This window comes from Sorex fumeus, unplaced genomic scaffold (genome assembly GCF_029834395.1).
Source record: "Sorex fumeus unplaced genomic scaffold, SorFum_2.1 ptg000009l, whole genome shotgun sequence".
Lineage (NCBI taxonomy): Eukaryota > Metazoa > Chordata > Mammalia > Eulipotyphla > Soricidae > Sorex > Sorex fumeus.
Window position 1 is genome coordinate 19,370,309 of NW_026606066.1, and position 26,650 is coordinate 19,396,958.

The 26,650-nt window shown below is 34.3% G+C and overlaps 1 protein-coding gene across 3 annotated transcripts in view; it reads right to left on the minus strand.

The window, feature by feature from the left end:
- Positions 1 to 3,346: 3,346 nt before the first annotated feature.
- The window catches only part of SCN7A (sodium voltage-gated channel alpha subunit 7), a 97,995-nt gene continuing 74,691 nt past the window's right edge, over positions 3,347 to 26,650 (minus strand). For all 3 annotated transcript variants that reach the window (XM_056110338.1, XM_056110337.1, XM_056110336.1), the window contains exons 17-25: positions 25,309 to 25,463; positions 24,060 to 24,233; positions 20,175 to 20,282; positions 18,568 to 18,846; positions 17,234 to 17,287; positions 15,225 to 15,362; positions 10,493 to 10,597; positions 9,441 to 9,711; positions 3,347 to 6,602 (exon numbers count right to left, since the gene is read on the minus strand). In XM_056110338.1, the coding sequence (XP_055966313.1) occupies positions 5,545 to 6,602; positions 9,441 to 9,711; positions 10,493 to 10,597; positions 15,225 to 15,362; positions 17,234 to 17,287; positions 18,568 to 18,846; positions 20,175 to 20,282; positions 24,060 to 24,233; positions 25,309 to 25,463 (2,342 nt within the window). In that variant the 3' untranslated portion in view covers positions 3,347 to 5,544. The remainder of the gene's footprint in view (positions 6,603 to 9,440; positions 9,712 to 10,492; positions 10,598 to 15,224; positions 15,363 to 17,233; positions 17,288 to 18,567; positions 18,847 to 20,174; positions 20,283 to 24,059; positions 24,234 to 25,308; positions 25,464 to 26,650) is intronic.

The following is a 26,650-nucleotide window of genomic DNA, read 5'->3' on the forward strand; positions in this document are numbered from 1 at the left end:
ATGGATTTTTTTCATATTTTGTTTTCTAGAAGTTTCCTGAATCTTATCTTGTAGTTTGCTACTTTCTTACTCTACTTCTCAAGATTCTCTATTGATTTTTTAAAGTATCACCTACTATACTCATTTTTGCTACTTCTGGTTGTAGTTTTCTTATTTCCCTTTCCACACTTTCTTTTGCTTTTCTGACTACTGTACTATTGTTTCTTTAAGCTCATTAAACATCTTCAACATGCTGTCACTAAAGTGATTCCTTGATAGTTTACAGCACTCAGAGAATTTGGTACTGTAGAGTCTTTCATGTTTATTATTTTTATTCCTTGAGCTTGGTGGCTTCTCCATGTCTTCCCCACTGTGTTTGCTGTGTTCCTTCTATGCTGAAGGCAAATCTTTGTAATTTGCCCCACTAGAAGTTTCTGAGGGATTAGGATGAGTGTTGTGCTTTTCTTTCACTACTTGTGTTTACTCAGTGATAGGAGGTACCAAGTGTGCAGTATGACCACAGAGACTGGCACACATCAAAAAGAACAAGCAGTTCTGTCACGAATGTGGGAAGAAATGGACTCCTTTCATTGTTGGTGGGAATGCCGATTGGTTCAGGCTGTTTGGAAAACAATATAGCTATTCCTTAAAAACTAGAAATTGAGCTTCCATATGACTCAGCAATACCACTTCTAGAAATATATCCTGATACTGAAAAAAGCACAGTAGAAATGACATCTGCACCTGTATGTTCAATTGCAGCACTGTTCACAATAGCCAGAATCTGGAAACACCCTATATGCCTGAGAACAGTCGACTTTGATACATCTACACAATGGAATACTATGCAGCTGTTAGAAAAGATGAAGTCATGAAATTTATTTATAAGTGGATGGTCATGAAGACTATCATGATAAGTGAAATGAGTCATAAAGAGAGTGACTGGCATAGAATGACTGCACTCATTTGTGGAATATAAAATATCTTAATATGAGACTAACACCCAAGGACAATATAGATGAGGGCCAAGAAGATTGTTCCATAGTTGGATGCCTGCCTTATGTGCTGAGAGAGAAGGCAGCTGGGATAGAGAAGGGATCACTAAGTCAATGATGGTTGGAGGAATAGCTCTGGATGGGAGATGTCTGCTGCAAGTAGATAAAGGACCAAACATGATGATCTCTCATTACCTGTATTGCAAACCATAATACCAATAAGTAGAAAGAGAGAGAGAGAGAGAGAGAGAGAGAGAGAGAGAGAGAGAGAGAGAAAGGGAAGCTTTCTTCCACAGAGCAGGGAGAGGGGTGGGACAGGAGGGAAGGGATAGTGGGGAAATTAGTGGTAGAAAAAGTACACTGGTGGAGGGATGGGTGTTCAATCATTGTATGATGAAACTTAAACATGAAAGTTTTGTAACTGCGGCTCATGGTAATTCAATTTAAAAAAAAAAGCTAAAAAATAGGGCCCAGAAAAAAAATGAACAGTGTGAGATGTGATGAGGAAAACTGTCACATGGTCATGAGGAGTGGAGGAGGGATTGCTGAAATGATAATGGGCAACTGTGGAGCCTATTGGCAGCCAGATGGCAGGGAGGGGAATATTATTCTTTTTCCAGAAAGATCTGAGAGATGTCAGCTAGGAATTTAGCTTCATTTGGAAGGGTGGAGGAACAAGCAGAGGGTCTGAGATGTGGAATTGAGGCAACTGAAATGGTAGCATATTATAGTTTCAGGGTGATCAATTAAGTGGGTATACTACATAAAGAATATTACACTTACCAAAGTGGGCAGGTATCATCCTATCCCTGGCGGACCCTAATAGGTCTGTGCTCAGGGGTGGTATTCAGTGGACCACATGTGGAATATGGAGTTTTTATAGTGGTGTGTTCTCTTCATCTTTCATTATCTTTAATCTTTGTATTAGGGAACTTAACAGTAGTGACCGAGATTCTCTTCATTGGCCTTTGTCCTTGGTAGTAGCATTGATTGCTTTCTTTCAAAGCTTTAGGATTTGAAACGAATTCTTCTATTCACTTTCATTATATTTCAGTGTGCAGATGACTTATATTTCCTTATATTTCACTGTGCAGATTTTAAGAAAATGTCATTAAAAAATCACATTTGTGTAAATATGTAACTTTTAAAAAATTTTTATTAGTGAAACACCATGAGGTACAGTTGTAGACTTACAAATTTTTGTGCTTGGGTTTCAGTTATACAATAATACAGTACCCATCCTTCCACCATTGCCCATACTCCACCACTACTGATCCCACTATCCCTCCCTTCCCCCATCCCCCCATCCCACCTTGCCTGTGTGGCAGGGCATTCCCTTTTGCTCTCTCTCTCCTTTTGGGTGATGTGGTTTGCAAAAGAGGCACTGAGTGGCAATCATGTTCGGTCTATAATCTGCTTTCAGCATGCATCTCTCATCCTGGGAGGATCCTACCAACACTCTTTATTTGGTGCTCCCTTCTCTATCTGAGCTGCCTTTTCCCCTAGTATGTGCGGCTGGCCTCAAGCTGTGGAGAAAACCTCCTGGTACTTATCTCGGCTATTCTTGGGTATTAGTCTTCGATTTTGTTACTTTATGTTCCCCAGATGAGTGCAATCTTTCTGTGTCTATCCTGCTCTTTCTGACTCATTTCGCTTAGCATGATACTTTCCATGTAGTGCCACTGTATGTAAATTTCATAATTTTATCTTTTCTAACAGCTAGGTAGTACTCCATTGTGTAAATGTACCAAAGTTTCTTTAACCAGCCATCTGTTCTCGGGCATTCAGGTTTTTTCCAGATTCTTGCTATTGTAAACTGTGCTGCAATGAAAAAATAAATGTAGATGTTACTCCGACTATACTTTTTTTTGCCTCTCTGGGATATATTCCCAGAAGTGGTATTGCTGGGTCAAATGGGAGCTCAATTTCTAAGTTTTTGAGACTCTTCCATACTGTTTTCCAAAAGGGCTGAACCAGTCTGCATTCCCACCAGCAGTGAAGGAGGGTCCCTTTTTCACCACATCCAAGCCAACACCGGTTGCTTTTGTTCTTTTGGATGTGGGCCAGTCTCTGTGGTGTGATAAATATGTGATTTTAAAGCTAATAAAATAGCGGTGTATTCACAGATGAGAGGCGTTAATGATTACATTTTTTGAAAGCTGATCATATATTGTCAAAGTGTTGGGCTTTTGTAGAAGTCTGGTAAAATTCATGAAATGAATTTCACAAAATACAGTGTCTCTAAAGGCAGCACAAATATTTCTAGCTTTATTTTTGTCCTACATAAATAAAATTTCACATTAGACTAATTTTTAAAAGCTCTTATGCAATGTTGACAATCTGGTTTACCAATAAAAAAGCAAAACAATTCATAAGTGGTTAATAGGTTATATTTATTTTTCTCTATATCATCTAAAAACTATAACATATTGTAAGACTTTGTTAAAAATAATTCTTTACACAATATTTGGATGTGTAGTGGCAAATAATATTTACAAGTAAAAGCTATAATTTCCAACAAATCTAGTTTATGGTCTTTATGGAATTTACTGAAGCAAGTTATTAATCAGTTTAAATATATGAAGCAGTTTCCACATTAAAGCATTTACAAGAAATAGAAAAGCAGAAGCTTCAATAAAGCACCAACTGTTGCCACATCACCAAGTTAACACTGATTCCTCACTGGTCCACATTGTTTAATGGAGACTCAGAGGAGAAAGGGAAGGAACACTTGTAGAAATAAACAAAATTTGGAATTAAAATTTTCTTAGGGAATTCCCCAAAGGCATCTTGGTCAAGTAAATAAATTTCTGAAGAGCAGAAATTGTTAGATTATAATAGTTAAGGCTCAGTATCATGCATTCGTAATAAAATACAAGTACTGATATTTTTAAGTGATAATGAATATCATAAAACATATTTAAAGCTGTCATTTAAGCCAACAGTGTACAAATATTTTTTCTGAATGATTTAAGATTTTGTAGGCACATTAAAATAAATCATTATATAGGCGCATGAACACCAGAATTTCAAGCTACTTGGGTATGTGACTGTACTTTTATAAAGAATTAGAAAATAAATTGGGTCTACCTTTTTAAAACAATTTCGATAGTGAAAATTAATATTCAGGACATTCAAACTGTATAAGAACTTGAAATTAGCAAATATAACAAAGCAAGCATACTAGATAAAAACAAATGAAATCTTAATAAGATAAACAAAAAATTGAAAAAAAATTTATACATATTCGTGATATAAAAGACCATGGACAACAAGTTTACATTTTTATCTAATTCACAGCCCCTCGGTTTTAGTGTTTTCTTAAATTAATTTTTTGGGGTTATTTTGGCCACACTGGCGATGCCTGGCATTACTCCTGACTCTGCACTCAGTAATTACTCCTAGTGGTCCTGGGGGGACCATATGGAATGGTAAAGATCAAACCCAGGTCTCTTCAACTCTAAGTGATAATCTTCTTTTGGAGTGAACATCTGGGCCCTATGTGGCAGTGCTGAGGGCTTATTACTGACTCTGAGTTCAGGGGTCACTCCTGGTGATGCTCAGTGGAGCCCTAAAATACAGTGAATTTTAAAATACATACTAAGGGCCAATTTCTTAAACAGAAATGAAGACAATGTGAGAATTCTTAGACCAAACTGTAGACTCTTCTAAATAATACTATGACATGCATTTGCCTGAATGCATATACTTAATGACATATATGGATAAATGGTTAAACTATATCAACTTTATGATTAGATAAAACTTCAATCTATAACATATTCTGCATTGTATAATTGTAGCAAATGAATATTTTTAAAATAAAATGTGTAAATGAGAAAAGAAAATGTAGACCATAACTGTGTAAATGAGAAAAGAAAATGTCGGCCATAACTACATTTCCTTAATTTCTTTTATGTTGGAGAATTGTTCTGTAGGTGGAGACAAGCCTAAGAGTTGTAAAGCAGAAACACAAAACAGTAAAATTGCACTAGTTCCAAAATACAAACAAGGAAAATAAAACAAAACAGATTCCAGTCTTTTCAGGCTTGGTTTGAATCAGCCCAAGAGACTCTGTAACTGATATCAGACACTTTTTAACTGCCCATCATCTTTGCCAGTTGACATCTCTCTTAGCAAGTATAGGACTTAATAGCATTACACTTTTTTTTATAAACATACTCTCACATTGAGAAAATGCTTGATTATGTGTAACTAACTTTTATTACTGATGACTTGAATATATGGAAGCCCCCTTTGTAATATCTCCACCTTTCTCATCCTCCAGAAAAGCAAACTAGCTAAGCCTGAAAATGCAATAATTGCATTCTCCGTAAACAATTTTAAATCTGACTCATTGCAGAGATTAAGGAGTTGTCTTGGTGGAATTATATCTTGGTTAGACTAAGTATAAAATGAATTTGATACCGAGTCATAAATAAGTCTAACTTCCATGTGTTGTTAGCATTTTACTAAACATCTTTACTATCTTTAATGTTGCTTTTATTTCTGATTTAAAGGTTTAACATTTGTGGAAGATCCAAACATAATGAAGGGATGAAAAGTGGGACTAAATCTGACTTTGAATAGTTGTATTTTCTTCAATTTTGTCAAAGAAAGCATCTTCTTTAGTATTTGGAACTTTCCTGTCATCATCTATCATGTGAATATCTGATGTATTTTTGTCATTTTGTCTCAGACGGTAACTTTTATAAGCACGCTGAATGATCGTTGCTGAGACTGCCTCTTGTTTCCGTTTCAGAGTAGTTGTAATTGGCTCATATGTGATCTTAAAAGGGTGGGCTAACATAAATTCTGATTCTATATCTGAAAGAACCTTTTCCATCCTCCCATCTTGACCCATGACTCGCTTTGTCAAAGCAAGTAAGATATCAAGGCAATGAATTCTATCCCCAGCAGCCATGGGAAGATCCATGGCAACCAGCTGGCCCTTGTTTGGTTTTGCCATAAAAAGAGGAGGATGAAGAGCAGCTGCAAAATCTGAAAGCTTGCTAGAGTCTATGTACTGGGTCCGATCAGGATCATATCTCTTCCATACTTGGAAGAATCTCCTAAAATCACTTTCACTCAATGTCTTGCTATTTTTTTTAGAATCAACATTTAAAAACTCCATAAGAAAAACGATGTACATGTTTATAATGATCAACCATGATATGATAATGTAACTGACAAAATAAATAATCCCAATCGAGGGGTTAGCACAATCTCCTCTAACTTGAGTCCCAGGATTTATTTTGTCAGGATCACAGTCAGACCATTTACTGTTGAATATTGCATTAAGCATTCCATCCCAGCCAGCAAATATTGTAACTTGGAAAAGGCAGAGCATACTACTGCCAAAGGTCTCAAAGTTGGATACATCATTAATTCCAGCCTCCTTTTTAACATAAGCAAAATTGTACATTCCAAAAATTGCATAAACAAACATGACCAGGAAGATGAGAAGACTGATGTTCAACAATGCAGGGAGGGATAGTATCAAAGGATGCAGAAGCTCATTTAAAACTCGTGGACCTTTTGATGGACGCAGGAAGTGGATGATCCGTGATAAAAGTGTCAGTTCCAAAATTAGATAGCTCTCAGAGTTGTATTCTACCAAGAATGTATCTTGAATTAGAAAAAATAAAGTAACAGAATCATTAAAATATTTTGCATTTAGAAAAAATATAAATTATTTTATATGTTATGATTATTTTATTAATCTTGTTGTATAACATTTGCTGCATATTGAAAATTTAAGAAGGACAAATATAAATTTTGTTCATATTTAGTGTATCTGGCAAGAACGAAAAGATAATTTCTTATATCATCATGAGCATATCACAGATCAAATAATTTTGGAATCAAAGGTGACTTTAATCTGTAAAACGAGAGTAGTCATATGTGTTGTGATTGCAGTTAGACAAGTAATTTACTTCAATATTCTCTATATACACAACATTTTAATGCAAGTATAAATAGCATATCTTGTGTCTTTGTAAAGTCAGAATAATCCAGAGTAGAGGCAAACATTTGAATGAATTATAATGTAAGGCAGACATATCCTTTGAGAAATATAACTGCAAAAATATCTGACAGTCAGTGATTTATAGATTATTTTATAAGTAGTATTTGGACTCATAGGAAACTTCAACATGAGTTGAGTAAACTAATTTTTCTGTCTGTCAATGGTGGGTGGATAAGAGAACTGTGGGAGTTAGAGATATAACTATAAAACAAAGTGAAACTATAATTAGGAAAATAACATTAAGGGGGGCAGGAAAATAGTTTAAGAGGTACGGTGCTTGCCTTGAATGAGGCCAATGCTTGTTTGGTCCCCTGAGTAGTTTTATTTTTACTTCAAAAGATGGGGAAGGAGAGAACTCCAAGAAACTGCTAAATGAGGCGGCATAATTTTGCTGTATCTGGAGGGATCATGTTCATGTCTGCCAACTAGGGGATTGTCAATCATATATTTCTCTCTGATGATCTATTTACCTATTTCATATTTGTACGGTGACTCAGTAAAATTTATATTCTGATTCAAATTTTCATTTCTCTTCAACATCAACATTTCAAATTCTTAAGTTATATGGAAGCATACTCATTTAATAGCAGATTTTCTTCTACATCCACATCAGTCATTTTTTTTTTAAATCTCTACTCTGGGCTGGAGTGATATCACAGTGGGTAGGGCATTTGCCTTGCACTTGGCTGACTCAGGTTCGATTCCTCCATCCGTCTCTGAAAGCCCAGCAAGCTACCCAGAGTATCCCACCCGCATGGCAAAGCCTGGCAAGCTACCTGTGACGTATTCGATATTCCAAAAACAGTAACAAGTCTCACAACGGAGACATTACTGATGCCTGCTCGAGCAAATCCATGAACAATGGGAGGACGTGACAGTGCTACAGTGCTCTCTCCACTCTAATCTAAAAAGCTATCTGAAGATAAATTTGTAAAACTCTTAAGTACAGAGAGTTCATTCTTTCCCACTCTCTATTTCTCAGGATCGAAAAGGAGAATCAATGTAAATGTTTTTGAAATGTGATTCCCAAACACTTTTTCTTTTTAGTGTTTTCATAAGGAAAAAAACATTCTTAACTTTGTGGATCATGACACTTAGCTATAAGAGGTTCCTCTCGTTGTTGGCTCTATGATCTAATTCTTCCCTCCTATTCATCAGAGGCTAGTACTTGGTTCATTGGTGCGCTTTCCATCTCAACATCTAACATTAACAATAAATTCTAGTAACAAACTCTTAGTCACTGGATTTCTTATTTTTAAATAATTTTCATTTTACTGTGGTCATACACAATTATTACTAAATTTCAAACTCATCTATTTCAATTTCAAAAACTTTCTCTTTGACTGAAAAGTCCTCTCCTTCCCGCTCTCCTATCAGTAACTCTCATTTCAACTTAGTAGGTCTCTTTGATTCCGTGTTCCTTTATTTTCTTCCAAAAATCGCTCCTCCTGTATTTACGAACTTTTCCATTGGGTTTCTTGTCCTTGCTTATTGGTAGTTAGTTACACTGATTTCACTACAAACTCAAAGAATGAGCTTTTCTGGAAGCACAACTAGAGAATAGTACTTAATACTATATAAATGTCCCAATATTGGGACCATTCTTTAGCTTATAATCTAGTATACGTTTAGTGTGAGGCAGACAATATGTAAATTTCTCTATGAATCAATCACTTGAATTCTAGATTATGTACATGGCAACTTCATTAATCAGTAGCTATTTATATAGATTTTGCATCTTCTATATTTTTTCTCACCTCTACTTACTGATAATATAAATCCTCACTGTCTTGGGTTGTCAGTACTCTGTTATTTCCCCCTTATTATAAATTTAATGAAACAATATTAAAATTTACGGTTTAAATACTTGAATTTCTAAATAAATTACAAATTATGTATATAAATATGTATACCTTGTTTACTATTAATTTTTTAAACATATGTATATATAGCATAGCATCTATTCACAAAGAGGGCAATTAAAGTAATCTGTTAAATAAAATACTGATATTTTCAGAGTAAAAGCAAATTAGCAAAAAATTAATTAGTGCCTAACATTCTGGTATTGTGAAGGTTGTAAACATGGTTGTAAAATGGTAGAAGGAAAGAACTATAGTGTGCTTGAAAGATACTTTAAATGTCATCCTAAAAAATAATACATTTTTTGAGATATGTTCATAAGAGGATGAAAGGATAACTAACATTTATGTGGTGATCTGTTAAATGCTATATGTATTTAATTAAAAATATTTTTAAATATTATGTCTGTCAGGTGTATGTATGTGTTTGAATGCAAAAATGCAAAACATTCTATTGGAAATAAAAATACTCCCTATGTATTTTCTTATAAAGAAGCACTATCTCAGAAAACATTTCCTATAAGTGCTTGCATAAATTAATATTACTATAAATGAAAAGTTGACTAAACAAGATCTTACCTATAATAGAGAGAATGACCACAATGAAGTCAAAAACATTCCATCTACTAGTGAAATAGTAGCATTGGAAAGCAATGAGCTTCAGCACACACTCTCCAGTGTATAACACAATAAAAACCAAGTTAATCCACAGTACAGCAAGGTTCATCTTTGCACTCTGTTTATAACTTTGTATCATAGGTACTATTGCATAGACAAAGATAAGAATCATAATGATGATATTAAAAGCTTGACTTGTTACCAAGTCAAAGATCAATCCTCGGAATTTGTTCTGTGGGGAAGAAGAAAGGTATAATAATATTAGTAGTAGTTAAGTGCACAGGTATATGCACATGTACATATGCCCATTCTTTAAATTTATGATTTCCACCCCTAGCATAAATAGAAGAATAAATGAGTGTCCAAGTTTAACCAAACTAAAACCATTAGCTAATAGCAAAACAAATAAACAAAAAACACCATCAAAATCTTTGCCAGGAACATGTTTAAATTCTTTTTCAAAAGCATTCATTATAAGACATTTTCAAAACAAAGTCTGGAGGATTGCATAAAGGGCTGGAGTGTATATTTTGCATGTGGGGGATCTAAATTCTATCTCCTGCACTTCACTGTTCCTTGAGTACAACCAGATGTAGTCTTGAGAAAGCCCAGCACTGCAAGAGCACACTACAGCACCAGGCTGGAGCACTAGCGTCAATGCAGGAGTGCTGGCTGGTTTAAGCCTCATGGGAAGGCCTCATGTATCCCAAGGCATTGCAGTGAAGGTTTCCCTCTGACCCCAAAAGAATTTTTAAAATATATTTAAATTTTAAAGACAATATATACATAAGGAGCTTTTTTGAGACGTTAAAAGCAACAAAAAAAAATGTTTGCTTTTCTTTAACTTTTAATTTCTTTTTAAAGTTTGGTCTGAATTTAAAACCAGAAAAATTTTAATTGAATCACAATAAGACATACAGTTACGAAGTTGTTCATGATTTGGTTTCAGTCATATAATATTCACTGGTGAAGGGATGGACGTTGGAACATTATAAAATTAGATGCTTCCTTACCCGTGGACGGGGTTCTAGTTTTTCAGGGTCTTCATGAATCAGCTTCTTCAATGAACGGTATTGTTTCTTCTGTCCTACTGTTATGAAGATATTTGAGTCTTCCTGGTAAAGGAAAAAATATTGAAATCAAATTTAATCTAAATTCTACCATGTTCATTTGGACATTTGGCAAGTATTTTATATTTTTAAAAAAAGCTTAGCAGTAAGAACTAAATCTTGTTTGAACATATCTGACGTTCTACCCCAAAATATACACAACACACACATAGAATATATATGATATGACTGATAACTGAAAATCACTTAATAATAAAACATAAAAATTTACTGTTTAAACATTTGTATTTCTTTATAGGCTATAAACTATGTATAGAAATATGCATACCTTGTTTATGACTAAACTCTTTAATGTATGTAATATAGTATAACATCTATTCACATATTGCCTTATTTTTCAAATAGATTTCTATTATTATTATGTTTACTTCTTCACAACACCTTCAGACTTATTCATCATTGTATTTCTACAACTAACTTCAGTATCTTCCACAGAATACAACTGTACCTCATGGTGTTTCATTAATAAAATTTAAAAAAATTAAAAATTAACAGAAAAAAAGAATATATAAAGTGATTTAGGAAGTGAGCATACAGTGGAAGAAATACTTGATCACTGATCTCTCTAAATCTATCTAATTAGAGGTAACTCATGGTGGGTTTGTTTACCAGATTCTATACAGGGATAAATTCTGATGACTATTCTTTTCTTAGACTTTTTATTAAAGGTTTTCCTAACACCTACTAAAATAGATTCTTCTGTTTAACATAAGCAAGCATGTATAACTCTGTCATCATTTGCAAATGTAGAAGCCCTGAAGGGAGTCTTTGTATGAAGATGGAAATAAATAGGGGTTGTTCAATACTGTCTCTGATTTCTTTAATAATCATTTCAAGCACCTCTATTTAAGCATCCAATCAGGTTTATGATTCTCTACTTTGAGCAAAAAAAGCTATTTTCATGACAAAGATATCTATGTTTGTTTTGACTTTGAGGAAGTTGATTATAGTGGAGAGTAAAAGTAAAATTTCATTTTCATAAACTTTTCATATTAGTGAAGATAGCCAAACAGTATTAGTTTTACTTTTTAGTTTTCTTTTTTTTAATCATTTTTTTTATTAGTGAAACACCATGAGGTACAGTTATAGACTTATAAATTTTTGTGCTTGGGTTTCAGTTATACAATGATCAAGTACCCATCCCTCCACCAGTGCCCATCCTCCCCCACCACGGGTCCTAGCATCCCTCCCACCCCCCATCCCCCCACCCCCCCCCATCCCACCCTGCCGCTGTGGCAGGGCATTCCCCCTTGATCTCTCTCTCTTCTTTTGGGTACTGTGTTTTGCCAGAGACGCATTGAGTGGCAATCATGTTTGGTCTATAGACTGCTTTTAGCATGTCTCTCCCACCCTGGGAGGGTCTTCACAACACCCTTTATTTGGTGCTCTCTTCTCTATCTGAGCTTCCTTTTCACCTAGCTGAATGTGGCTGGCCTTCAAGTCATGGAGCAAAATTCCTGGTACTAATCTCAGCCATTCCTGGGTGGTAGTCTCCCGTTTTGTTGCTTTATGTTCCCCAGATGAATGCAATCTTTCTGTGTCTATCCCGCTCTTTCTGACTCATTTCGCTTAACATGATACTTTCCATGTCGTACCACTTATATGTAAATTTCATAACTTCATCTTTTCTAACAGCTACATAGTACTCCATTGTGTAAATGTACCAAAGTTTCTTTAACCAGTCATCTGTTCTCGGGCACTCAGGTTTTTTCCGGATTCTGGCTATTGTAAAGAGTGCTGCAATGAACAAACAATTGCAGATGTCACTTCGACTATACCTTTTTGCCTCTCTGGGATATATTCCCAGGAGTGCTATAGTTGGGTCAAATGGAAGATCAAATTCTAATTTTTTGAGAATCGTCCATACTGTTTTCCAAAAGGGTTGGACCAGCCTGCATTCCCACCAGCAGTGAAGGAGGGTCCCTTTCTCGCCACATCCGCGCCAGCACCTGTTGCTTTTGTTCTTGTGGATGTGGGCCAGTCTCTGTGGTGTGAAATGATACCTAATTGTTGTTTTGATCTGCATCTCTCTGATGATTAGTGATGTAGAGCATTTTCTCATGTGCCTTTTTGCCATTCGGATTTCTTCTTTGCGAAAGTTTCTGTTCATTTCCTCGCCCCATTTTTTGATGGGGTTGGGTGATTTTTTCTTGTGTAGTTTAACCAGTACCTTGTATATCCTTGATATCAACCCCTTGTCGGATGTGTATTTGGTGAATATTCTTTCCCATTCTGTAGGCTGTCTTTTTATTTTGGTCACTGTTTCTTTTGAGGTGCAGAAGCTTCTTAGTTTAAGATAGTCCCATTTGTCTATCTCTGTTTTCACTTGCTCGGCCAGTGGTGTGGCATCTTTGAAGATACCATTAACTTCAATATCGTGGAGAGTTTTGCCAACTTTGTCTTCAATAAACATTATGGATTCCGGTCTGATGTTGAGGTCATAAATCCATTTCGATTTTACTTTTGTGCATGGCGTTAGGCAGAGATCTGAGCCCACTTTTTTGCATGTAGCCGTCCAGTTTTGCCAGCACAATTTATTAAAGAGGCTTTCCCTGCTCCATTTCGCTTTTCTTGCCCCCTTATCGAAGATTAGATGATTATATGTTTGGGAGGAGATGTCAGTATATTCAACTCTGTTCCATTGGTCTGCAACCCTGCCTTTGTTCCAGTACCATGCTGTTTTGATTATTACTGCTTTGTAGTAGAGCTTGAAGTTAGGTAGGTTGATTCCTCCCATTTTCTTTTTCCCAAGAATTGCTTTAGCTATTCATGGGGGCTTATTGTTCCATATAAATTTCAGGAGTGTTTGCTCCATTTCTTTGAAGAATGTCATGGGTATCCTTATAGGGATTGCATTGAATTTGTACAGTGCCTTGGGAAGTATTGCCATTTTGACAATGTTGATTCTCCCCATCCATGAACAGGGAATATTTTTCCATTTCCTCATGTCCTCTTTAATTTCCTGAAGTAGCGTTTTGTAGTTTTCTTTGTACAGGTCCTTTACTTCCTTAGTTTAGGTGATTCCTAGGTACTTGATTTTCTGGGGCACAATTGTGAATGGAATTGTTTTCTTCATGTCACTTTCTTCTCTTTCACTATTTGCATATAGGAAAGCCATGGTTTTTGGGTATTGATTTTATAGCCTGCCACTTTACTATACAAGCCTATTGTTTCTAGGAGTTTCTTGGTAGAGGTTTTAGGGTTCTCTAAGTATAGTATCATATCATCTGCGAATAGTGAGAGCTTGATTTCTTCCTTTCCTACCTGGATGCCCTTAATATCTTTTTCTTGCCTGATCGCTATTGCAAGTACTTCCAGTACTATATTGAACAGCAGTGGAGAGAGTGGGCATCCTTGTCTCGTCCCTCACCTTAGGGGGAAGGCTCTCAGTTTTTCCCCATTGAGGATGATGTTTGCTGTAGGTTTGTGGTAGATGGCTTTAACTATATTGAGGAAGTCCCCTCCATCCCCATTTTGGCAAGGGTTTTCATCATGAATGGGTGCTGGATCTTGTCAAATGCTTTCTCTGCATCTATTGATATGATCATATGATTTTTATCTTTTCTTTTGTTGATATGATGGATTATGTTGATTGATTTCCGAATGTTGAACCATCCTTGCATCCCTGGGATGAATCCTACTTGGTCATGATGTATGATCTTTTTGATGAGTTGTTGAATTCTATTGGCTAGTATTTTGTTGAGAATCTTCGCATCTGTGTTCATCAGGGATATCGGCCTGTAGTTTTCTTTTCTTGTGTTGTCTTTGTTTCCTTTTGGTATTAGAGAGATATGGGCTTCATAGAAACTGTTTGGGAGAGTTTCCGTTTTTTCAATTTCCTGGAAAAGCTTGAGAAGAACTGGCAATAGGTCCTCTTTAAATGTTTGGAAAAATTCGCTAGTAAATCCATCTGGACCTGGACTTTTGTTTTGGGGAAGACTTTTGATTACAGTTTCAATTTCCTTGATGTGAATAGGTCTATTCAGGTACTCTATATCTTCTTGATTCAGCTTTGGGAGATGATAGGAATCCAGGAATTTATCCATTTCTTCTAGGTTCTCTTGTTTCGTGGCATACAGACTTTCAAAGTAGTCTCTGATGATCTCTTGAATTTCTTTAGTTTCTATTGTGATATCCCCATTCTTATTTCTGATTCGATTTATTAAGGCTCTCTCTCTCTGTTTCTTTGTGAATGTTGCTAGTGGTTTATCTATCTTATTTTTCTATCTTATTTTTCTTTTTAGTTTTCTAGTGCAGTAAATACAGCATCATTATTCCCATTCCCATGACTGAAATAGAAATTTTGAGATATAGGAGAGAAAAGAATGCAGAACATTCTCTACCAACATGTTTTATTCAGCAAAGTAAATATGTATATTAAATACTTCTAACCACATCATTATTTGCAACTTATAAACTAAAATATTTGTTTTAAACATTTGGATATATAAAACAATGCAAATAGAATAATTTAATTAATATATATTAATATAAAAACATCAATCATTCTGTAAACTAATATAAAAATATGTTTAATCTAAAACTATTAAGAGCAAGATGTTCATCAAATATGGGTTATTTTCCAAGAATTGGTGAAAAGAATAAATATACTTATCTTTATTTTAAGCTTATTGAAATTAGCAACAATAGCACCAGTCAGCATACTCAGAGGGAAAAATAATCCAGTAATGATGAAGATGATAAAGTAACAATGCATGTACAGGTTGACTTCAAAGATAGGCTGCATATTTACCTAAAAATGTTAATTAGCACAAAATTAGCACAAAAATGTCAGAGTACAGAGACTCTTTTTAGAGTAAATAAAATACTCCACATGATACTATGATAAACACTATACATTTGTCCTAATCTATTAACATGTAAACCCATGCATCAAATATACAGCATCAAGTAAATACTGAGGTAATATGGTGCTTAGTTCATTGTGGTGCATTAACGTAAGATTCTTCTTCACTGTTTTTTTTTTAATTGTTTTTGTGGTGCTGGTAGCAGAACTCAAGTCGTCACACATAAAAGGCATATGCTCTACTGCTGAGCCACATCCCTGATGCTTATAGGTTTATTTTTGGTAAAGAAAATCTACTGGGTCAGTGCGTGATGCAAATAATTTGAGAAGGCTATGCATGTGCCAGGGCGGAGGGACAAAGGAATCTCATGACCTTCCTATAATTTTTCTGTTTGTCAGAATTGCTTTAAAGTAGTTTTTAAAATATGTGCATATATGAAATAACATAAAGTAGGAAAAACACTGATGTTGGGCTTTTTTAAATATAAAGATTAGTAAAATAATTACAATAAGAAATCGTCGATGCTGCAATAACTTTTAGTGTGTCTGATTTGTTATTTTATAAAGGAATATCATTGCTTTATTTATTTCGATTTTAAAGTTTCTTTTTCTATTGGCTTGTTCGGTGTTATAAATCCAGTAACAAATCAGATGTTGCAAAACACTGTATGATCTCACTTATATATAACACCTAAAAATCAAAGCAAAAAAAAAACCCCTTAAACTCTTGAGTATAAATATCAGACACATGGTTACAAATGGCAGAAGGTGGGAAAAGAGAGGAATGGAGAAAAATAGTCAAAAGGCAGAAATTTCTAGATATAAGGTAAAATAGTACTAGGGATATAACATACGGTATAACATCTATCGCAGCTAACATGGCCGACCCGAGTTCGATTCCTCCGCCCCTCTCGGAGAGCCCGGCAAGCTACCGAGAGTATCTCGCCCGCACAGCAGAGCCTGGCAAGCTCCCCGTGAGGTATTCGATATGCCAAACACAGTAACAACAAAGTCTCCAATGGAGACATTACTGGACCCGCTAGAGAAAATCGATGAACAACGGGAGGGCAGTGACAGTGACAGTGATAACATCTATAGCTAACAATGCTATATAATAATAGGAAAATTGTTAACAGGTAAAATCCTGAGAGACCTGAGAGATTTTTAAGGTGTGGAGCATACATCTTGCATACACAAGATCCTTATACCATAAATTACTGGGAGTGCTGCTGGGGTTCCATATATGTGTGTATGTGTGTGTGTGTATGTACGTATATATATATAATGTATATATGTATACAGATATATATGTGTAAGTATATAAATTTATACACATATATATCAGATAGAATCTCGAGGCTGTCATTATAAAACTAATTTTCCCTTTTTATTCTTAAATTGTTAAAAATTTTTATGAGCATATGCAAATGAGTTAGATCCTGACCTAAATGATTTCCAGAGCATTATTAAAGCACCACCAGGTAAAGCCCTTAATGCTCCTGAGCATTGCTGGGTGCAAGCCATCACATGAAAATTGGTGATCTGATTAATTAAATATCACTGGAAGTGTCCTAGGTCTCTGAGCATTGCTTAGGAGGTGCTCCCCCCAAATCAAAGTGGAAAGCAAAATTTATGTATATAAATGATGTTAACTAAACTTACTGAAGCCATGTCATAAAATACTTACATCAAACAACTTTGCTGTATGCTTTAAAATTAAAATGATTGAAACAAATTCATTTTTTAACAAAACTGATAAAGAGAAAAATATAACAGCTTAAATCTTAACACTGGCTCTAATTTTATATTATACTTACACCAATGGAATCAGCTGCTGAATACATAATATCAAGCCATCCATTAAATGTTGCCTATAAAAAATTCATGAATTTAATTCTTATGGAAATATGTTTCATAAAACAAGGAAACATTAATATTAATTAATATACTAAAGCATTATATTAGTAAGACTAATTACATTTCAATATATGTGTAATTGAGATCTTTACTATTTTAATTGTTAAATTTATGTTGTCTTTTAGCCTTTGAAAAGTCTTAGTTTAATTTTATTTAATGACTTTAAGCAATTTAAGATATTAGGTAAATAAGATACTGGTGAAGGGATTGGTGGTTGGAACATTGAGTACCCAAAACCCAATCATGAATCTGCAATCCATGGTGATTAAGTAAAAAAAAAAAAAGCTAAAGAAAGATATTAGATAAATAAGAAAGTATTTTAGATAAAAAGATATTAGATAAATAAGAAATTAAAATACATGCAAGTCTAACAGTTCCTACCATACATGTGCTTTACAAAGTAGGAGATAACAATGATTCTCCTGATGGAGTATTGAGGAGCAAATCCCCAAGCACTACCTAGGCCAAAGTAATAACAAGGGCAACAAAATGAAAAATCCATACACACACAGAAATAGCCTACTACTTCGTGCTTTTGAACCAAAGAACTGTAACTCTATTAACTATTCAGTGATTGGGACAAAAAGTTTTGACAGTAATGGGAGATTCTCCCATTCCTCCAGCCATCACTTTCTTAGTGATCCCTTCTCTATTCCAGCTGCCTTCTCCCCTCCACTCATGTGGCAGGCTTCCAGCTATGGAGCAATCTTCATGGACCTTGTATCTATTATCCTTAGGTGTCAGCCTCATGTTATGTTATTTTATACTCCACAAATGAGTGCAGTCCATCTGCCATGAAAGCAGTGGGAGGGTGGGAAAGGGGTGGTATACCAGGGATATTGGTGGTGGGGAATGTGCACTGGTGAAAGGATGGATGTTTGATCATTGTGTGATTGGTGTGATTGTAACACAAACTTGAAAGCTTGTAACTATCTCATGGTGATTCAATAAAAATTTTTAAAAATCTATCAGTAGAAAAAAAAAAAGTTTTGACAGCTACTTTCATTGCCTTTGTCACTCCTATCTTCATTTCCTCTTGTCTCTCTCCACCGTAAGGACACCTATAACTTTCATCTCCATATGAGATTAGTATAGTAGGGTAGATAACATGTATATACTAAAATCTCTAAAATATTTTATGATCATAGTTATAAATTATTCACATGTTGTCCTTTACACTCGCCTACAATAGAGATGAACAAATAATTTAATAAAATATCAAAAGTATACTTACTACTTGGAGCAGTGAAAGAAAACCATTTCCAACATTATCAAAGTTCAGATTTGCATTCTTCCATGACATTGATTCATTATGCATGAAGCTTTCACATTGACTTTTATTCATGACTTTGGATAAAGAATATTTTTCCCCACTTTTTGGGCCAATGCATTTATAGAACTTGCCAGCAAATAACTGGACACCCATGATGCTAAAAGTTAGCCAAATCATTAGGCAAACCAAAAACACATTCAAAGTGGGTAAAGTTGTTTTCAGCAAAGCTCTCACAACCACCTAGTATATTAAAAACAGAAAGATAAATGTTAATTAAGAGATGCAAAACTTTTATTTAAATTGGAAATACTGGTTAATATGATGTCACAGTTATGTTAACAAAGTTAACAACTTAAAGTAGGAACAAAGATTTATTAGGTGACATATGGCATTTAAATGATTAAATAAACCTAAATTTTGATAAAAATACAGATTAAAAATATAGATGTTTGCAAAATATGTACACTAAATTCACTAAAAGCTTACAGAGCAGATTAGTATAAATATTAGAATGAGCAATTCCTTCACTGCATCAATATGACCAACGTTTTGTACTGAACCAGAAATTATAAGAATCCATTGTATATGTATATTTGAGGTTATCTGGTATGCATCTAGAATGAGAGAAGATGGCACCAGAAATATGTCTTAGAGATTGTAAATATATGAGGAGATAGTAAGGGGAAAATAAAAGGATGATCTCAAGATGGTAGCTCAATAAAGTCAAGCCACATGATTGCTTAAACAAACAAAAAATGGGCCTATGAGTTCAACTCAAATTGTCAAACCTCTTCATTGAGCCATTATTCCTCAATGGTGAGCCATGATAGAGTGAAAAGTTTGTGAAATGACTCTATCACTTAAAAGTTTAAAACATTTCTTCAACTATTCTTCAACTTTCTTCTAACTTTGATATTATAATCCTTCTTTTCAATAGCTATACTTTTATTTTGAAATTTGTCTGAGCTACAAGGGGTTTCAACTATAGTCTTCAAAGATTGAGCATTTCCAATTTTATAGTTCATCCTAATAGTTTACCTCATACGGTGCAGCAGGGGCTTTAAAATGAGGAAAGAAAATTGGTATTTTGTAATTCATGATGTGAGCCTTTTAATAAAATCAATTTCTCTTAAAATTCAAATTTATTTTATCGCTTTCATTTTTTATTAGTTTTTAAAAAACATTCTAGAATCAGCTAATAATCACATATATTCATGTGACTGAGAATGTTATTGCTTTTTATTGACATACAAATGTCAAACAACATTGCTGAGTCTCTAATATACAAAATAATGGTTTAATAATTAAATGCACTGAAAAACTATTGCAAAAAATATATTGGAAAGCATATTTTTCTCTTCAATATTAGAGACTTTTGCTTATCTATTTTGATTTTTATTTTGAAAAGCAATACAGAACTCAATTCTTAATAAGCAAATAAATAGCTTTATGTTTTAAAGTAATAGAATGTAAAATTTTAAAATCAAATTGTCAAAATATAATTTAGAGAACAACAAAACTTGTTAATTTATAAAAATTAGGAATTCTAAACATAAGACATTTTTTACCTTCATTTTTTCAAACTGAGATAGGACTCTGAGTGCTCGAAGAAACTTAATGGAAGCAAGTGGCTTTAGGTCTTCTCGAGTTTTGCCTATTAAGCTAAGACAAAACACCTAGATACATACATGCAAAATAAGAGAAAATATAATTTAGTTTTAAACATAATAAAACAATTATAAATGTATTTTATAAATTACAAAATATAAAATATGAAAATATAAAATAAAAATATTTGTATGTCACAGAATATTTGAAAAATCTTTTAATACATATTTCATTATATCTTAATGATCTACTGAAAGATGTAAGAATTTTATATTAAAAATCAATGATAGGGGCTGGAGTGATAATACAGCCGGTAAGGCACTTGCCTTTCATGAGATGGACCAGGGTTCGATCCCCAACATCTCATATGGTCCTCCAAGCTCTGCCAGGAGAAATTCCTGAGTGCAGAGCCAGTAATAACCCCTCAGCACTGCCAGATGTGTTCCCAAACTCAACAAATAAATAAAAATAATAAATAAAATCAATCATAAAAGACAAAACAATAACATTTGCTGTTAATAGAAACATTAGATAAAAAAGTTTTTGAGACTACTTATGATCAAGAAACAATGTACAGTGCTTCTTTTTTTTTTTTTCCATATGTGTTGGGGAGAGTTAGCCACAACTGGTAATGCTCAGGGATTACTGCTGCCCTTACTCTGGGAACACTGCCAGCAGTGTTCAGGGGATCATATGCAGTTCAGAGATCAAACCACAGCCTGTAGCATGAAAGGCAAGCATCATAACTCCTATGCTAGCTCTCTGGCACTTATTATTATTTTTTAGGTCAGAAATAAGGATCAAATTCAGATTATTTGCAGTATAGTAATAATTAAATTATTACTTAAAAAACAAAATTTGGATATCTTTACATGTGCAACATGTGTAATTATTGTTAAAATAAAATACAGATTAGGATTTCAGAAAAGAGGAGTCAAGGAGCAATTTTTAGAATATAGATATATCCATAAAATACTTCAAATTTATAAGAAATGTTAATGAAGATTTAACAAAGTGATTGACATTTATTTCACTGTCTTCATATTTCCTCCAAATGAAGACTTTTATCCTATTCATGAATGGCCTTCAAATGAAGAGTTTGTACTTTCTATAAACCTTGGTTTTGTTTACATAACTATGGAGGATAATAGATATAAAAGAAAAATGATCAAGGGCAGTAGAGACAGTACAGTGAATAGGGTGCTTGCTTGTCATGCAGCTGACCTGGGTTTGATCCCCAGCACCCCATAGCTTCCCCTGAGAAGTAAAGAGCCAGGAGTAAACCCTAAGCACCAAAGAGCAATGAGTAGGAAATAGGATGTTGGTTCTAGGTATAGTACAGTTTGTTTACAGGAGGAGTTTAATTTGCAATAATTAATTTATAAGATAGAGATCAAATATTGTAAGTCATTTAATATTGACTATATATTAAATGTCTACACATTGAACCATTGCTTATTAAATAAAATTTATTCATTCAAAAATTCTCAATACTTACTATGTGATAAGAATTGTTTTGGCCTGTTAAAAATTTTGGACATTTGCAGCCACAAATGCAGCTGTGTGATATGTCAAATTTTACAACACTGATAAATAAGAGTAGCATGCCAGATTGGATGGGATGTAATATAGAAGGCAGCCAGGCTTAATCTGTAGCATTTTAGTAATCTCTTACATAAGGACTTAATGACTCCATGGTGAGATAATCTAACTTTTTTCTAAGGAAACATTTTTTGATCATTCTGTTAACAAATTATTGATAACAAGCCATATGAAATAAATTATTGATGGCCTACTGTGGAGGCAGGATTAATAAGGGGTGGTTGGGAAAATTGGAGACAATGGTGGAGGGAAGGTGTAATAGTGATAGGATTGATGTTAGAATATTGAATGACTGAAACAAATCATCATTAAGAACTCTGTAAATCACAGTGTTTATATAAAGTGTAAGGGGAAAATAAAATTTAAAAAAAAGAAAAAGAAAAAAGTTGTTTTGGGTACAGTGGGTAAAGTAGGACATTTAAGTGAGAAAACAAAATCTTCCCTAATAAAATTTATCTTTTAGTGGCAGATGACAGGCAAAAAGCAAAATAAATGAATAAATTATTTCACATAATAGGTTCAGGAGCGATAGCACAGCGGTAGGGCGTTCGCCTTACAAGCGGCCAACATGGCCGACCCGAGTTCGAATCCTCCACCCCTCTCGGAGAGCCCGGCAAGCTACCGAGAGTATTCGATATGCCAGACACAGTAACAACAAAGTCTCCAATAGACGTTACTGGGCCCGCTCGAGCAAATCGACGATCAACGGGAGGGCCTTTACCTTTACCTTAATAGGTTCGGGGGGGGGGAAGAGAATTGGAGTGGCTATAATTTAATGGAGTAGTGAGAAAAGACCTAATTTCAACAGTTGATTTAATGAAAGACAGGAATGAAGTGAGCAGTAAAAATTTCAGGTGAAAGGAAAAACAAGTGCAAAGTTCCCAAGATGATGTAAGCTTAGCATATCTGAATTTAAGAAGCCCAGTGCTGGCAGCACAGTTGAGGGACTAGGGGTGGGGGAAAAGGAAAGGTTCAAGTGTAAAATTGCATCATGTAAATATTTGAAGACATTTGATTATAGTCTATAGCTTTTACACTCATGAAATGTGGTCCTTATTGAATGTTTCAGGAGGATAAGTAATAAGAGTATCTTCCATTTTACATTAACTTTGGTTGAATATTGGGAAAAGAACAAAAATGTGCCATGCTGGAAGAAGACATTCACATGAAAACTTTTTTGCCGTGATACTAATGAGAAGCCTGGAGGGCTTGGATCAATGTGAAGGCGTAAATCTAATTTTAAATATATACTTAAAAAATTATTTAAAATTTTATATATTGGGCTGGGCTGGAGCGTTAGCACAGCAGCAGGGCATTTTCCTTGCGCGCAGCCAGCCCGGCCGAGCCGGGTTAGACTCTCGCACCCCTCTCGGAGAGCCCGGCAAGCTACCGAGATACCCCCACGGCAAAGCATGAATTCAATATGCCAAACACAGTAACAACAAGTCTCAAAACGGAGACATTACTGGGCCCGCTTGAGCAAATCGATGAACAATGGGAGGACAGTGACAGTGATACAGGGCTGGAGTGATAGCACAGTGGGTAGGGCGTTTGCCTTGCACGAGGCTGACCTGGGTTCAATTCCTTTGTCTCTCTCAGAGAGCATGGCAAGCTCCCTGTGTAGTATTCAATATGCCCAAAACAGTAACAAGTAACAAGTAACAAGCCGTTACTGGTGCGGGCTCGAGCAAATGGATGACAACAGGAGGACAATGCTACAGTGCCACTTTAAAATTGTGGCAAACTAATTTAGACTTTAGGATGAATGCATTTCAAGATATTTTGTAACACATTTGTTTGCAAACCTGAATTTATAGGTTACTGTTAAAATAATCCAGGAATAAAGAGTTAAAGATTTTTAAATTTTAGAAAGAAAAGTAAAAGGGTAGATCTTAAACTTTGCAAAAGACGGAAACAAGGGGTGTTGGTGATTAGACAAGTACAGAGGGAAAAAAGGAAGAAATAAGATAATGGAAAGGTAAAGGTAAAGGCCCTCCCATTGATCGTCGATTTGCTCGAGCGGGCCCACTAACGTCTCCATTGGAGACTTTGTTGTTACTGTGTCTGGCATATCGAATACTCTCGGTAGCTTGCCGGGCTCTCCGAAAGGGGCGGAGGAATCGAACTCGGGTCGGCCATGTTGGCCGCTTGTAAGGCGAACGCCCTACCGCTGTACTATAGAATAAGAATAAATAAGGAGGAATAAGTTAAATAACCTTTTAGAAAGTTTTTAAAATACGTACAACAACAACCAGGAAGTCGAGTCTGTACCAGGCATTTTTGAAATAGGCTTTAAAGCCATATGCCATCCACTTCAGAAGCATTTCCAAAATGAAGATGTAAGTGAAGATCATGTCAGCATATTCTAGTAAGATTTTAATGGTCTTTCTCTGATCAATGTATATATCTTCCAAGGCCTGTGGATTAAATAAAAATTAAAAACACATCATTTATACAAAAATTGTCCTGGCATGGGGGAATAAAATCTCCTCTAACAGGTTATTGTATTGAAACTGCTCATTTACTGCTCTTGAACTTATTCATATAATCCATCATGAGTTATTTTGAGTTGATGCAGTAGCAAATATCATTAACTGGTGGCATAATTTCTTTTTTACATTAACTATATTAATTTTATTGTATATGAATATATAAAATGAACAAATGAAAAAGTGATTCTGCCTACTGTAGTCAGTTGCTTGTCTTATGGAATTTGGGGGAAACATAATACAACATATAAAATATAAGTAAGTGTAGAGTTAGTAAATCACTCTTTTAGTTCTTTCTTATTCTGTGAGAAATACAAGGCTTATAATTACAAGGCTTCACTGGGTAGCCTTGCAAATATATTTAATACATGTGCAGATATTTATAATTTCCAAGGATTAAGATTGTTATGTCAATGTGTAAGAACATTTGTAATTCAAAAATCTCTTGGAAACTTATACATCAATTATATCATTACTAATTGGTGGGCTGGATCGATAGCACAGTGGGTAGCATGTTTGCCTTGCATGCAGTCGGCCTGGGTTCGATTCCTCAGTCCCTCTCTGAGAGCCCGGCAAGCTACCGAGAGTATCCCGCTTGTATACCGAGAGTATCGATGAACAATGGGAGGACAGTGCTACATACACTGCTACTTAATAGGTAGAAAAGTACTAGTATAATAAATTTGATTTATATGAGCATATTATTAAATTTTGAAACTTTGTTAAAACAAGACATATATCTATTAACATACTTTTTCTTACTGTTCTTCACTTAATCACTTAAATCACTTGTTCTTCATATATTTAAAAATTATATCATTTAATATTCAGTGAACCATTTACAGATTTTCAAATTTTAATTCGTACCTTCCAACTAAAACACACATGAAATTTGGTGCCATAATAAAAATTCTCGGACAAATATCTGGCCTAGTGTTGTCTTTATAAATAAACAATCTTCTGATACATTTCCCCCATAAAAATACCATGTACCTTTACTTACCAGTGTACCTGTGCTAACCAGAGTGATAAGGCCAATGAAACACTTAAAAAAACTATTTTCTACTATCTTGCAACAGGTTTTCCTTATATTCTGCCAAATTTTTCCTTTCTTGGTTTTTTTATTGATTTGATCCAATGAAGATTGTTGTCCATAACCTGTCAATAATGAGCTTATTAAGAATGAAAATCTAGAAAATTCATAAAAATAATTATCACAGTCTATCATATGCTATAGTAATTCTTATGTTTTGAATCTAATACAGGTAGTGTCTCATATATAAATATTCTATTTTACCCCTATTATAGCAGCACTAAAATCATTGAGGAATCAAAAAGTAAAATTTAAATTTAATACAGAAAAAAAGAAAAAGAAAAAATTAAATTTAGTACAGTATTAGTAGGAGGAAAAATATTGGGAAAGTCTGGGGTGATTTAGAATGTTACCTTATGCACAGAATCTGTGAAATAGAAAGAAAAGAGTCTGAAAATAAAACATATTCCCCACTCCTATGAAGTATACACACACACACACACACACACACACACACACAAACCTTCTCAAAATCACACTTATTTTAATGTCTGAAAATTCTCCTTCTGAGGAGTCAATAAACATTACCATTTAAAAACACAAAAGTATATTAGATGTTAAGAGGTATAGTATTTTTTAATTAATTAAATTGATCCCGATCATCAAAGTGGCATAGAATGAGAATTTTGATATTTAAGGAAGTAGCTAGTGTAACTGATTACTTTGTAGGTATGGTATAAATTTATTTGGGTTTAAAGATTACCTTCAGTTGGGGAGGATTAAAATGTGGTCAATTTGAAACTTCAGAAGGGATAATTAACAGGTGAGAAAATAAAGAAATTGAGGTGCATAGAATTTAAGGTCAAAGTATTTCCTTTTAGAATTTTTTGTCTAAAGTCATCTTTGGTTAAAAAAATAAATAAATGTTTTCTTCTATGCCATAGACATACAATTTCCAAAATTCAAGTTACACAGGGAAGAGTTTGGTTTTGAATATCTAAAATTGAGCATTTTCCAATTTTCACTTTAATAATTTTCAGTGATTCTGAATGTTTATAACTTTTATAATACTTAAAAATTAATTTTATGTCATTGGCAAATTGTGTGCTATTTTTACAGTCAGTTTATTTATTATAAACACATCTCTTAATGTTCATGTGTAATATCAAGTATAACAATTGCTTGGTTTATATTTCTTTGTGAATTAGAGAATATTTTCAAATGATCATTTTAAATACTGCCTCCATTTCAAAAGTCATAAGAAAATTAATTTCACTTCAAGATTTATACTTTTTATGATTCTATTTTAACT